Raw genomic sequence first — 14,244 nt, 5'->3', positions numbered from 1 at the left:
CATGATCTAGGATGGTCGGGTGGCGGGCAGTTGTGACGAACGAGCCAACTGTGCTATAATTTTTTTTCCTATCTGTTCTGCGCAGACACGGGTGAAATGAGTGCCAAAATTTCCCTCGATGCATCGCGCGTGGCGCAGTGGCGTGTGTGCGGGCGTATGGGCGTTTGTGGCCCATGCGTTACGGTGAGGCCGGAGACATGCGGACGATGTGGCGCCAGATGTACGTGAAAATTACATCAGCGCATCCGAATTTGGCCGGCGCACGTTTGGTGTGGGTGACATGTGTGTGGATGCATGTGCGCAGTGACACGGGGGAATGGGGGCTGACGTGGACGTGACGCAGAAGTGTGGAGGTTAGCACCCGCACGTTTTCATGTGCCATTTCTGCTGCGGGACTATGGGGAAGACGCGGCACCGTTACGGGGGGGAAAACAGCCACGTGTTTTGTCGCACAGCAGAACAAAAATTTCGACAGACGTAATCCATGCGGGAGGTGTGTGTTGATAGGTGGGGAAGGAAATGGGGAAAGGCTACTGAGTTGCGGGAGGAAAGGTCCGATATTTCGTATCCTACAGGCTGTGGACAGACTGGTGTTGATATTGTGGGACAAATGCAAAAAAAAAATCTAGGTCGGAGAAGGGGCCAGTGCAAAAGTGAACCCAAAGGGGAGGGGGGGGGGGGGGGAGAGAGGGGTAGGTAGGGAACAAGAAAATTGATATATATTTTTACGGGGTTCTTATCCATCTTGACGCGGAGACACATACATAGCGAGGAGAGCGTCGCAACAACCAAGGGGGGGGGCTGTCTGTGAACTAAGCGGAAAGAAAGTCCAAGGTGACAACAGCGATTGCTTTATCTGTGCTGCTCTTTTATTGCAACGCTCTAGTGCACCACATCCTCGATTACTACAAGCCCTTTTCACGTCATCGTGTAAGCATTTGCTGGCGCTGTTCTACATGGAAGAAAAAGAGCTAGGAGAGAATGCGCCTACGAAAAATGACGCATCCACAGGCACAACTGCAGCGGTAGCGCCAGCTTCCTCGGCATCGCTTGCGGTGGACAAGTCACAAATCCCGCGGCCGTACAAGTGCCCTTTATGTACGCGAGCCTTCTATCGTCTCGAGCATCAGACACGCCACATCCGCACACATACAGGCGAAAAGCCGCATGCTTGCACGCATCCCGGGTGTGATAAACGGTTCAGTCGGAGTGACGAACTGACACGGCATCTACGCATTCACTCTAGCGACAAGCGCTCTGCGCCTGGGGATGCGCCATCGGCGGTTTCTTCTGATGACTCTCGCCGAGGCTCCCAGGCTCGTCGTCGGACGCGCGGTGCTCCGCGTGGACGCGGAGGTGCCTCGAAGGTCTTGCGCCCGCATGCTTCGGCGCATGATACCCACGACACTTCGTGGCACTCTGGTCATACTAATGTCCCATCGTCATCATCGTCGTCGTCATCTTCTTCCACATCATCATCCAGGACACGCCCTTATGCGTCGGCGTATGGTGCTCCCTCGGCTAAAGTGACTATGGCCTCGCTACCTGGGAATGCAGCTGTGGGCGGTGGCGTCTCTATCGCAACAGATCCTACTCTCGCGTCGGCACTGCCTCCAACTGTCTCCGCTGGTGGCGGCGATAGTGAGATGTCGACACTCGCAAGTCTCGCGACGGGTGAGCTCAATGAACTTCATCGCCAAGAACGAGAGTCAAAAGTGCAGCACGCCATGCGTGCACGCGAGCATGCGTTACCGTCATCTGTCAAGCACGACTGGGCCATGCTTGAGGATGCTCGCTATGGCATTTCTGCAAGCGAGGCACCTGTGCCGGTGGCGCCGCATCCATACGTGTATGGGCCACCGCCGCCGCCACCGCCACCCATGTCGTACCTTGATGAGCATGCGCGTCACAGGCATGCAGATTATGCATACTACCATGACCGTTACCGTGACCAACGATATGAGCGAGACGCGTCGCACTATTATGTACCAGCAACGACATCGTCTGCGTACGGACCGCGACGTTATGCGAGCCTCCCGGGTAGCCGGGACGTGTCGCCGGGTCCAGCGCTTCCGTCCCGCAACACTTGGGACGATTCCATGCCGCCACAACATCACGAACTGGAGCCGCACCATGAAGAAGCTATGGTGCCTCTCCGCTCACACGTGCGAAGCAATTACGGGACGCCATCAGGGAGTCCTGTGCTGGGTCCGTTGCGGACAATGTCGATTTTTACCGCGCCAAATAGCCCACTGGCCTCGCGCACGTCATCGCCTGTGCTAGGCCGTTCGTCGAATGCGCGGATACCTGTAGACTTGCCACGTGTGTCGTCGCATGGCTCCCTCGCATCATTGCCAACGGAAGGACCGAGTCATACGGCTGGCAATGGGCATCATGGCTCTTTGCGATTCCGTGCGCACCCATACAATGATGCAGGTGCATCGGCGCATGTACCACGTCGGTCCCATTTGCACTATGGAACGAACTCGCATTATACGCCGTCGCTGCCTCCGAGCACGTCGGGTGAGCGAAGTACGACGATCGCAGACACGCATGACGACATGGTGCATGAAGTGAAGGCGCCTGCGTCGCCGACCTCATTGCATTACCACACTCACTGGCCAACGCCGCGTTCCTTGCGTACCCGATGGGACGCGCCGCCTTCTGCTGCTCCAGGCGGAGCTGCAGCCTCGACGTATGATGGTAGCAGTGGTAGTGCGCAGATGCGGCCGACGCCGCCATATTTCGCGCACTTACCGCCTTCGGTGGCGACCCGTTCGGCTCCCGCGAGTGCAGCGAATTCGCCACCCGGTTCGCCACGCATCAATTCTCCGTTGTCTCTGTTGCATCATCAACACCAGGGGTCAAGGGCATACTCAGCATATGCTACCATCGCACGCCAATTCACCAGGTGCACCCGCATCTACATCTGGCTCAACATCTGGTGGTGCGTCATTGTCGCATTATCATCACGACCAACTTCCAGCTATCAAGGCGCGTGGGACCAACTCGTGTCTCTGGTATGTCGCGCGTTCATGATGATGTTCATTGAACCTCCGTCTCGCATCACGCTGCCACCACTTGGTCATGCAGTGCCTGCATCGGCATCATCTATGGCTACGACCCCTTCCGCGTCGACACAAACGCCAACATCCTCAGCCGCGGCTCCATCAACATCAGCTGCGGCTGCGGCTGCGGCTTCCGCCACGACCGGTGCCGTGACCCGCGCTCTCGATTAAGACACGTGTTAGGCCCTGGGTTCCTACTCATGTTAGTCCCTCACATCGCCACCCCCGTCTCCCCTCTCCCCCCCTCATTTCTCCCCGTACTAGTCAATTCGTAGAAAAAATATAAAAGAGAAATCCATTCAAGTGGTCGGGTCGAGAGAAGATACAGGTCTGCTTTGCTCAGGCCTTTCAAATCAGGCACATTCTAGATGCATCGACGACGATCGTGCTATGAATCCTGTGGTCGTTGAGTACGGGACGCCTCCTCGAGCCAGGGAGCTGGAGAGGCAGGTCGAACGCCAGCACTGCCGGCGATCCCTGGCGGTTGGCTCATGCCAGGAGGAGGAGGAGGAGGAGGACAAGGAGGCTGCGTTGGTCGTGAAAGATCATGTGGTGACACAGATCCCAGCCCTGGAGGCGGTAGAGGAGGGGCGGCATGAGGCAAACCAGCCCATGGCGGATTCTTCGCATACATGCCAGGATGTGGCGGTGGAAAAGCAGCTGGTGGTGCATTTGGCGGTACTTGAAGCATAGACCGCGTCGATGGCTGTAAGAGAGATTGCAAGAACGCCATCGACGTCATAGGAGCTGCTGCTGTGCCTGATGCGGCATGTGACGAGGATGATGGCGATGAGGATGTCACTGCATGTGGCGACGCAGCGTTCGATGAAGTTGGAGGACGTACAGAATGTCCTGGTGACACATAGGAGGCATGAGATGCACCCATACCCAGGGGCGGCCCAGCAATGCCTGGCGGTGGTGGCATGGCAGCACCCGTCCGCCTTGGTAGGCCGCCAAGTCCTGGCGGGACACCACCGATACCTGGGGGTGGTTGAGCCGGTAGTGACGGACTCGAGGTGTGGCCATCAGGCGTAGATACAGCGGCTGGTGACAGCGATGACGAGGCGAGCGGAGAGGACGCATCCTTCGCCGACGTACTGGAGCTACCGGCTTGCGCGCGAGATTTCATCAGCTTTGCCATCAGAACCTGCATAGAGGCCATGTCAGCAGCACTCGGCTTGGGCGCCGCGCTGCTTATGTTGGCATTTGTATAGGCATGGGCACTGGAACTACCAGGAAACGATGGCGCGGATGCGCTCGATGCGAATCGATCCATGGTTGGCTGCAGCAGTGTCGGATGTGTAGGCAGAGTACTCTGGGAAGGTACCGTTGAGGCTGGTGTTTGTAAGGGTGATGGCGACTCTGATGCAGGCCTTGAGTACGTGCGTGGGAACGATGCAGCGCCAGCCGCAAGCGAAGGAGCCGCCGCCGCCGATGAGACTGAAGACGCTGTTGAAGACGCAGGCGGCTGTGCATGTGTGACCGCGGGTGATGTAGAGAGGGGCGCCGATGCCTCAGGGGCGGACTGACTCAACGGCGATGCAGTGTTGGTAGCCGTCATGGATGGAGTGCCAACATCTTTGGTCCCTGTTGAAGTCGTAGCGTCTAAACTCTTGTCGGTATCGCGCGACTTGAGACTCTGGAACATGCCAAAAAGATCTAGGGACTTGTTCACGGATGGTGACGATGTGCCGCTCTGTGGGCTTCTCGTCTCGCCCTTCACGTCGAAGAAGCGTGCAAAACGACTGCTATGCTCACTTTCGGTCTCTTCATGCGCCAGGTCCTGATACATGCTACGCTCTGAACGCGCACCACGAAGCTCGCTGCGCGCGTTTGAGTCGCCGCGTTCAGCAGCTTCACGGCGGTCCTTCTCACGCATCTGCGCTTTGAAAGCTTCGATCGACTCGACCCCCGTGGGCGCAGGCGTTGAGCGCGATGACTGCGAACGAGCAGGAGCATCTTTGGCCACGTGGGCCTCATCCTGCATCCATTCCGGCATGCTTTTGGGACCATGTGCATCCATGGGCGCCAGCGCCGATGTCACAGATCCCGAAGAAGCAGCATCTGATGTAGATGCTGATGACGAGTGCAATGGTACGGCCAATGTCGCAGCCTCATTCGTTCGTCGCCAGGTCCGCCCATCGTCTTCCACATTTTTAGAGCCGGCGTCAGATTTGCTGCTGCCGGTGCGCGTGCGCGAGTTTGTGGACGTGGCGGGAACAAAGTCCGCTGGCTTGAAGCCCACATTACGTCGCTCCGAGCCAGCATCATCAAGCTGACCACGGCGTCCACGTAGTTGTGGTTCCCGCCGGCTTGACGTCGCATTCATACCCTCATGCAACCCATCGCGGCCATCCTTCCGTCCATCTCGCTGCCCCGCCTGCTGCAAAGATGAAGAAAAGGGTCGTGGTGTATATGGTTTCCATGATCCATACCATACTTCCAGTGGCACCATGCCTTCCGGCATACACACTAACGGACTGTGCGCAAGCCATAACAACGTTTTTGTATCATACTTATATGCCACTCGTTCAGCTGGCGTTGCAGGTGTCTTGGCTGATAGCATTAGCAACAACAGGGTTTCCTAGATGAAAAAAAAAAAAAAAAACACTTACATGAAGCATCGCCCGTCATTTTTGTTCGTAGGAGAAAAGAGCCAACAATGCGACTTGCTTGTCCTCAAGAACGTATGTGTGGGTGATTCTCTTTTTTTTTTTTTAATTTTTGTTTGGAAGCGAGATTTACAAGGAGCACAAGTCCTTCAAGTTCAAGGCAGTGCAAAAGTAAAGGATTCCTATTACAACAGAGTAGTTGGATCTAGTGACAAGACCAGGCTGCACGTCAACAGTAGCGCGCCCAAGAATATTATGAGGAGGGAGCCGAGTCACGTCAATGTGAGTGTGTGTTGCAGCGCCGGGCGCCGTGCCTGCACTGCACTACGCACTCTGATCGATGAGAAACGGCATGGCACGAGATCACGTGATATACACCGCACGTCAGGGCAGCGCCGATGATCACAAGATCGATCGTTCGTCGAGGGAGGCAAGGCCAGCGCAGGCCCTCGTTGCAGCGACTACCTACTCCGTGCACCTGTGCCTTTCATAACATCGTGCGCGCGTCTTTGATACGTGCGTACTGCGCTGCACATGTCCTCTGAACGAGATGCCGATTCTGGCGACAACACAGGCGCCCACACAGGGGCTGACGCCCGATCGCAGCTCGCCGACGACTTGTTTGGTGATGACTCACCGACGTGGGCGTCGCGCACTGCATCGACGAGAACAGCCGATTCTCACGATTCAAGTGAAAATGAAGGGGAAAATGCGCGTGGTGACCACCGAGGAGATGACGACGAGAATGACGAAGACGACGACGACGACGACGACGACAACGACGACAACGACAACGGTAAAACAGCACTTGAGTACTACGAAGACGATGCAGATGCGTCGACACATGCGATGCCTGCCGTCGTGGAAGAGCAGACTGCATGGATCAATGTGCCGCAGCTGCCGGTGCGGCGAACGAAGGAGACTCTGCTAGCGCGCCTGCCCAACTTTGTTCGATATGCGGACAGAGCGTTTGATCCAGCTACGTGGAACGAGGATGACGAAGATGAACAGCAACAACAACAGCAACAACAACAACAACAACAACAATCATCACAACAACACCAACAGCCACAGCAGCACGAGTATGATTCAGTTACGGGCGATCAGAAAGCGCGCAAGTTCCTGCGCACAATGTCCACGGTTCGGTGGCGTTGGAAAGAGGCAGGTCCCAGTCGCGTTACGCCACAGAGCAATGCGCGGATCGTTCGTTGGGATGATGGGACCGAGTCATTGCAGATCGGCAGTGAATTCTTTGACATGACTCGGCATGCTGAGCCAAGTGCGCAAGGCACGCCCCTCACGTATATCTACGTGCCGCATGCTGAAGAGGGTGTGTTGGAGGCTGAGTGTCCTGTGCGCACGTCGCTGTCCTTCAAGCCAGGCCTACATTCTGACACGCACAGCCGCATCGCAAGTGCGATCCGGCATCAGCGAGGTATGCGAGTAGTTGCCTCGTCTGAAATGTTCGGCACGATGGACCCTGAGCGTGAAAAGGAACGGATTGAGCGACAGCTGAAAGAGTCTGAGAAACGCAAGCTTCGCGAACGTGTCAAGGCCATGCGAGACGCGCACGACTATGAGGGCGACCTGGACTTGGGCATGCGGCGGCATGGGATCCGGCACCGCCGTGGGCGCATGCATGTCACGGAATGGTCTGATGATGACGACAATGTTGATGATACAGGTGACCATGAGGATGGCACTGCAGCTGGTGGCGCTTCATCATTGTCATCTGCACATGGATCTGGGCGGCGCCGTGCGTCAGCTGCCTATGACTATCAAGACGAAGATGACGACGATGACGGCTTCATTGTGCACGATGATGAGGACATGGAGGATGAGCCGGATCATGATCGCGACGCCTCTGAAGATGACATGGATCGCGCTGACCGTGAGATTGAGGAGCACGAGCGCATGCGCCGCGAAAGCAATCTGACATCATCTGGTGGAAAACGTGCACGAACCGATTCTGACTCATAGTGTATGTATATGTAGCTATACGAAACTACGCAAATGTGCACGTTAGGCTCTGGGATGCATGCAGATTGGGCCGCCCCAAGTTTAGCGACGGGCGGCGCGTCTCGACTTGCCAGGCCGCTGGGGCTTCTTCGACTTGGGCCTTGGCCCCCCTCCTGGCTTTCGGCGCGCGGCTTTGCCAAATTGGTCGGTACTGTCTGCTGTGTTCGACTTGTTGTGCCGCTTCTTTCCGCCGAAGCCGAACTTTTCGTTCCGCCGTTGCCGGCTCATCTTTGGCGCCGACGTGTGCCGAGCAGCTTTGCGCTCACCGAGTGCCTCTTCAAGTTGCACATCAAACTCATCGTCATCGAGACCCATGCCAGACTGACGCTTGCGCTTGAGCGAATTGACCTTGTCTTCAATTTCGCGCTTGTTCCGCTGGCGCTCCAGCAGCTTCTCTGTCTGGATCTTTTTGCCGTACTTTTTGAGTTCTCGCTGGCGCTTGGCATTTTCAGACGCTTTGATGCCCGCCGACTCATCAAGCAGGCGCTGTCGCACGCGTTCCATGTGTTCGTCCGTCTTGACCATTTCGGCAAAGTAATCGCTAGGGCGTGTGAATGGCACATTGGCCTCAAGAACAAGCGTGCGTCCCCGCGTAGCAGCAGCGAGTGATTGTCGGTAGAACGCCAACTCACGATCAAGATCATTCTGTGCATCCGGCACCTCGTCTTTGATTGCCTTGTCATGCACAACGACCATAGTCTCGATCCACGGCATCTTGCTGGAGGAGCCTGGTCCACCGCCAAGACGGATGTCTTCGTAAATCCGTCGAAGTGCATCAGTGTTGTTAATGCGAATGCGATGGTATCGCGAGGCGAGCGCTTCTTCTGAGAGCGTCGCAGTGGTGGGAACGGCATCGAGTGGGATTGACGTATCGCCATTCTCGTCTTCTTCCTCTTCGTCTTCTTCCTCTTCTTCTTCGTCGTCTTCTTCCTGAGGCACAAGGCCACTTCGCAGGATACTAGCTGCAAGAGAATCCTTCGGTGCTGATGCACGAGTGCTTGTCATATCTTCTCTCTCATCCTGTTCGTCTGCGTTATCTTCCTCGTCATCGTCGTCCTCATCATCATTGTCGTCCTCGCCATCGACTTCCTCTGCTTCGTCGTCGATCAGATCATCGTCATCCTCGTTGTCCTCTTCATCGTCATTCTCGCCATCGACTTCCTCTGCTTCGTTGTCGATCAGGTCTTTGTCATCCTCGTCGTCCTCATCATCGTCATCCTCGCCATCGACTTCCTCTGCTTCGTCGTCGATCAGATCATCGTCATCCTCGTTGTCCTCTTCATCGTCATTCTCGCCATCGACTTCCTCTGCTTCGTCGTCGATCAGATCATCGTCATCCTCGTTGTCCTCTTCATCGTCATTCTCGCCATCGACTTCCTCTGCTTCGTCGTCGATCAGGTCTTTGCCATCCTCGTCGTCCTCATCATCGTCATCCTCGCCATCGACTTCCTCTGCTTCGTCGTCGATCAGGTCTTCGTCATCCTCGTTGCCCTCATCGCTCTCCTCATCGTTACCCTGCAAAGACATCTGTCTCAACATGGCCCTGTCCATCTCGGACAAATCATCTGGACCTAGCGCGCGCATTAATCTATCCAGTCCTTGCTGCGAGATCCCAGCCTCGTCTTCACCTTCATGTAGTGCTTCCTCATCTTCGAGAATCGATGCCTCTTGCTTAGACTTTCCTTTTTCAGCAGGCTGTACATGATGGGCTTGTCGTTTTGCCATCGTTCTGCACGTCGCTCCTCAACAACAAGAAGTGTGTGCACCACAGGGATGGATGGAAAAATGTCCGCTTGCTACGTCGATGGGCGCCACGAGGCAACTCAAACAGTGCACGAGAAAAAAAAAAGGTCCACTGGCTTTTAGCTCGCGCAGCTCAAGCCCACTCCACAAAGTCCGTGCTCTTTCTCCAGCCCCAACGCGGAACTGACTTGGCTTGCCATGCATCCCGAGACAGATCCGCTCTTTTCATCCTACATCCTCGCCACTGTCGCAGATTGGCAAGAACTGCTATCAAAAACTCATGTACACGACGTGTACATACCCGTGGCGATCCTGTCTCTCGCTCATGCCGTTCGAATGAGCCACGGCACACGCATGCTGTGCGGAGGGGGACAGGGGCGTTTGGGCCTGTTCCAAAGCTGCGTACTCAATCTGATAGCCCTTTTTGCACCATCAAGCCTGCTTGCACTTCTTCTGGGCATGCCATCGCCCTTGCTCATGTCACCCGTGGCCATCTGTTTGTACACAGTCGTGCATTGCATTATGTACACGACGGGCTTGGGTCATCAACTGATTCGTCTACATACACATCCGGCAGGCGCATTCTGGCTCGAAATTGGCCTGGCCTGCATCGACTCGCTATGCCGCACAGAGGGCATGGCGAATGTCGGTCTTGCGCAGATCCAGCGGCATCCGCATCCAGTGCTCGCACAGTCGTGGACAGCTCAGGTCATCGCAGGCACGCTGCTCGCTGCGGGAATGCCACTCATTGCCTCCGCTTTCCAACTGCACTCACCCATGGGTATTTGGCAGCTGAGGACCCCAGCATGGATCCACGAGCCGTCTCGCCTCCTGTATGCCGACCTCGTGGGCGGCGCTACCGTGTCGCTCCTGCTTCTCGTGCTAACGAGTGGGAACTTGCACGCAAAACTGCCGTGGCTTCCACGTCCTACACGGAGCATGGCTCGCTGGCTTGCTCTTTCACACAAACCCGACATACACCGATCGACGCACCTGCCGTATTTATCAGCCCGCGAGGCCAAAGCGGTGTGCACCGCCGTCTTGTTTGTGTGTCTGCTAGTGCCGATCATCCACCGGCGTCTTGTAAAGCAGCGTGGTTCTGTGGCACGCCAGCAAGAAGGGGCAAGGACAAAGAAAGCCAAGGAGTAACGAAGCAAATGACGAAACTGAGTCGAGCCGGCCTGGGAACATGTGAGAATGAACCCGGCTACCACGCTGGGAATCGGCCTCGCAGCAGAGCTAAAGGCGATCGTACGCCCACACATAGTGATTCGTGTAATATAGGCCTACCACAGTCGGGAGCCAACAAGCGAGTACCGCTGTACGTCTAGGAGCGAGATATCACCCTTTTTCGCGCCACGTCCCGATGCCTGCTGCTGACCGTAAAGACCGACTTTCGTGGCGTTGTCGTCTCGCTTATCGACCATGTCGGCCACTTGTGCATTGTGCACCATTTCAGCAGGCGTCTCTCCTATGGGCGGACGGCCCTTTGCATTGCGCTTCTCTTCCGCCTCGCGCCCCTGCCACGACGTATATTGACGCATGGCGTACGAGACAAGGTACGCGCCAAGCAGGAGCTTGAGCAAGACCAACGCAAGCCATACGAATACCAGGCCCAGGCAGACCATGCACGCTTGACTATGTTGCTCGGTCCATCGCCGGAGCCAGCCTCGCTGGTGGTATGCAGTGCTGGAAGCTGCAGCTGTGGCGCGAGCCGCACGTTGAGGGTCAGACGAGGTATGGACGTCCTTGACCAAGAGCATCGACACAATCTGGCTAGCCATGCGGATGGACACGCACGCGAGCGGGAGGACAGCGAGGCCCAGACGACGGATCGCGAGGGGACTCTGGTCCACAAACGATGACTGACGCTGTGTGTGTCCATCGAGAGCCACAGACGAGCGAGGAGGCAGGATATCTCGGCAAAGCACATCGACAAAGCGGCCATACAAGGCAGGTCGGAGGTGATTCTGTTTCGCGATAAATGCATGCTTGAGCCAATCCACGAGAACCTCGCTAAGAAGCACAGTCAGCACGGGATTCAGCGTGCGGAAAAACACGTTCACGTAGGGATAGAGCTCAAAGCTCGTCGGCAGTGGGCCCATAGCACCCGTCCCACCCATGGCAAAGGCGCCAGACAACTCAAGCAGATTGCGCAATCCAATCGCCGCGAGCACAACACACAGCTGAAACCGCTCCACGATATCGGCACATGCCAGCTGGAACAAGTTTTCTTTCTCAAAGCGCTTGAAGACTGTTGTCTTGATCTCGACGAACTGGTTCGAAAGCAAGAGGGTCAATAGCTGGTTGTCGTAGCTATTGATCGCCACATTGAGCGTCACAAGCTGGTAGAGGAGCACAAATGTGTGAAACACAATGTACGCGAGGCACAGCGTGTAGTATCCAGCAATCCGCAGGTATGCATGGGACCCATCACTGCGCCTCGCGAGTGTTCGCCGAGAAAACAATGTATCAAGCACATCTTGCCCAAATGAGCTACACAGACGGTCGCTGATCTCTAACACACTGAAAATGACCGACAATTTCAGGGTATCTTGGCCACGCACACTGTGGTACATTTTGCTTGCATCTGCGATGCGCGAGAGAATGTAGCATGTCTGTATAACAAGCAAGCCCTTGAGTATGTCACACTTGTTTGACACATTCAGGTACAGTTTCTGTCGTGACTTGAACCACAAAAGAGTGTTGTAGCCCCAGCGAATCCATGAAACGACGAAGCGCAGTGGTAAGATCGTTACCATGTACAGGTACGCGTTGAGACTCACAAGCACACCGATGCACATCAGCTTCTCGATCCACACTGGCATGGCGATGAAGTTCGATACACGCTCCCATTTGAACTCTTGCATGCTTTCGTTGCTTGTGAGCAACACCTCCTCCATCAACTGATTCCAAAGCGATGGTGAAGCTTTTGGTGGCGTTCCTCCCGCCGTCGCTGCATCGGTATTGGTGGTATAGGATGCAGACGCTGTCGAAGGGTTTGGCTCTACAAAACCCATTGGTGCGGAAGAAGAGCGTAGTGCCTCTTCCATAAACTCTGATGGCGCCGATACACCTAGGACGACAAGGATCGTATGGCATGCTTGGCTCCATTGTTCCCATATATGCGAAAAAGGGCTTCGGTCGTCAGCTGGCGCCGGTGTACTCGGTTTCTTGTTCGGGAGAGCCGCTTTGGGAAACGCCGAGGGTTTAGGCAAGCTAGGAGTGGTTGGGGTAGGCGCCATACCCCATGACAAGTTCTGCCAAGTCCTCGGCGTTCGTACAGGTGATGCAGCGTCAAAGCTCAAGCGCGGAATCCTGCTCTCAGCTAGGAAGGTCCCACTTCTCCGTCGCTCTTGGAACCGTTCCTGGAACCTGTCGGATAACCTTCGCGAAAAGCTCGTTTGCAAGAGCGGCGTTTCCACAGATCGTCGATTCTCGTCTTTCCATGCATTTCGGGAGAATTCTGTCGTAATCGGACTGCAGAATGTCTCGTTGTCTCCTGCGTCATCGTCGTCCTCCCAAATATCTTCCTCACGATTGATGTGCTCAAGATCCTCGTTCCATGTTGATGATGTGCAAGGTTTTTTAGGTGACTCGCTTGACTTCGCTGCTTCCTGCGTCGCCATGACGCTGCGCAATGGGATCCAAGATGCGTGGAAAGAGTGACACGATTCAACAAAAACTTCGTGAGTGTGTGAGCGCGTGCGTAAGTGAGCGTGAGTGTGTGAGTGTGTGAGTGTGTGTCTAACTGCATGTGGAGATACATGGCACTAGATCCTCCACCACCCAGCGTAGAATGCACGAATCCACAATGTCCAAGTGTCGTGTGTGGGTGTGGTCTGGCGGCATACACGAAGCACGGCACAAGTGGGGGGAGCCTATCCAGTGAGGTGACCACTAACACCATTTCCATGGTATCAGAACATGATGAAGAACGTGCACATTTCCAGACCGTTTTGCGTGCCTGGCATGATTATTTGTCATATTCGGTTCGTCATCATCACAGCACAGAGCCATACTAACACGTCCCTAGCTGCACGAAAACAATGAGCGTCGCGCCTCCTTCTATGCATTGCCACATGGGCACCAAGCACTACTTCGAAGTTTAGACACACATGTGCCAGGTCCACCGGCGACGTCAAAGTCGTACACAGGCTTTCTTGGCCGAGTCAACGAGATCGATGATAGGATTCGGCGCAACTACGACGTCCTCTCGAGCATGGCTGATTTTTGCCATTCATTTCTAGGAATCCTCGAAGAACAGCCGTCAGGATCTACGGAGCCAGAAAGGTCCATTCCGTCACGAAAAGAGATGCCACATCTAAGTGTATCTGAACATGACCAAGATCGAGTTCGTACGGCGCTGAAGCAAATGGCGCGCGATTGGAGCGACGCCGGCGCACAGGAGCGGCTGCTCGCGTACCAGCCTATTCTAGATGCTGTTGTGGCGCGGATTCCGAAGGACCGTACTGGAAAACACATCCTCGTTCCTGGCTCCGGCTTAGGTCGCCTTGCGTTCGAATTTGCGAGGCTGGGGTATGCAACACAGGGCAATGAATTTAGCTATTTCATGTTAATACCTGCCCACTTTGTGCTGAATTGCACGCACCGAGTACACCAGCATACTCTGTTTCCTTACATCCACTCCAGCAGCAACTGGCGATCCGCCTCTGATATGCTTCACTCAGTCACGATCCCTGACGTGCTACCAGCGAGCCTTGACCCTCATGTGGACTTTAGCATGGCGGCCGGCGAGTTTGTTGAAGTGTATGCGAAATCTGAAGAACGCGGCTCCTGGG

At 55.5% G+C, this 14,244-nt stretch overlaps 6 protein-coding genes across 6 annotated transcripts; 3 read left to right on the top strand and 3 right to left on the bottom strand.

Moving 5' to 3' along the window:
- Positions 1 to 956: 956 nt before the first annotated feature.
- MGL_3188 (uncharacterized protein) lies at positions 957 to 3,239 on the top strand (the record flags this gene model as incomplete). The annotated part of the gene is made up of 1 exon (XM_001729592.1): positions 957 to 3,239. The coding sequence occupies one exon, from the start codon at positions 957 to 959 to the stop codon at positions 3,237 to 3,239; it is 2,283 nt and encodes a 760-aa protein (XP_001729644.1).
- A 217-nt stretch (positions 3,240 to 3,456) lies between these two features.
- Positions 3,457 to 5,634, bottom strand: MGL_3187 (uncharacterized protein; the record flags this gene model as incomplete). The annotated part of the gene is made up of 1 exon (XM_001729591.1): positions 3,457 to 5,634. The coding sequence occupies one exon, from the start codon at positions 5,632 to 5,634 to the stop codon at positions 3,457 to 3,459; it is 2,178 nt and encodes a 725-aa protein (XP_001729643.1).
- Positions 5,635 to 6,214: 580 nt separating this feature from the next.
- On the top strand, positions 6,215 to 7,660 carry MGL_3186 (uncharacterized protein; the record flags this gene model as incomplete). The annotated part of the gene is made up of 1 exon (XM_001729590.1): positions 6,215 to 7,660. One exon carries the CDS (start codon positions 6,215 to 6,217, stop codon positions 7,658 to 7,660), a length of 1,446 nt encoding a protein of 481 aa, XP_001729642.1.
- Positions 7,661 to 7,741: 81 nt separating this feature from the next.
- On the bottom strand, positions 7,742 to 9,424 carry MGL_3185 (uncharacterized protein; the record flags this gene model as incomplete). Its single annotated transcript, XM_001729589.1, has 1 exon — positions 7,742 to 9,424. One exon carries the CDS (start codon positions 9,422 to 9,424, stop codon positions 7,742 to 7,744), a length of 1,683 nt encoding a protein of 560 aa, XP_001729641.1.
- A 216-nt stretch (positions 9,425 to 9,640) lies between these two features.
- On the top strand, positions 9,641 to 10,591 carry MGL_3184 (uncharacterized protein; the record flags this gene model as incomplete). The annotated part of the gene is made up of 1 exon (XM_001729588.1): positions 9,641 to 10,591. The coding sequence occupies one exon, from the start codon at positions 9,641 to 9,643 to the stop codon at positions 10,589 to 10,591; it is 951 nt and encodes a 316-aa protein (XP_001729640.1).
- A 137-nt stretch (positions 10,592 to 10,728) lies between these two features.
- Positions 10,729 to 13,071, bottom strand: MGL_3183 (uncharacterized protein; the record flags this gene model as incomplete). Its single annotated transcript, XM_001729587.1, has 1 exon — positions 10,729 to 13,071. The coding sequence occupies one exon, from the start codon at positions 13,069 to 13,071 to the stop codon at positions 10,729 to 10,731; it is 2,343 nt and encodes a 780-aa protein (XP_001729639.1).
- Between the last annotated feature and the right edge of the window lie 1,173 nt (positions 13,072 to 14,244).

This window comes from Malassezia globosa (genome assembly GCF_000181695.2).
Source record: "Malassezia globosa CBS 7966 chromosome Unknown mgl_sf_8.1, whole genome shotgun sequence".
In the NCBI taxonomy this organism is placed as follows: Eukaryota; Fungi; Basidiomycota; class Malasseziomycetes; order Malasseziales; family Malasseziaceae; genus Malassezia; species Malassezia globosa.
The sequence above is the reverse complement of the archived record's forward strand: the minus strand, read 5'-3'. Positions and strand labels throughout refer to the sequence as shown.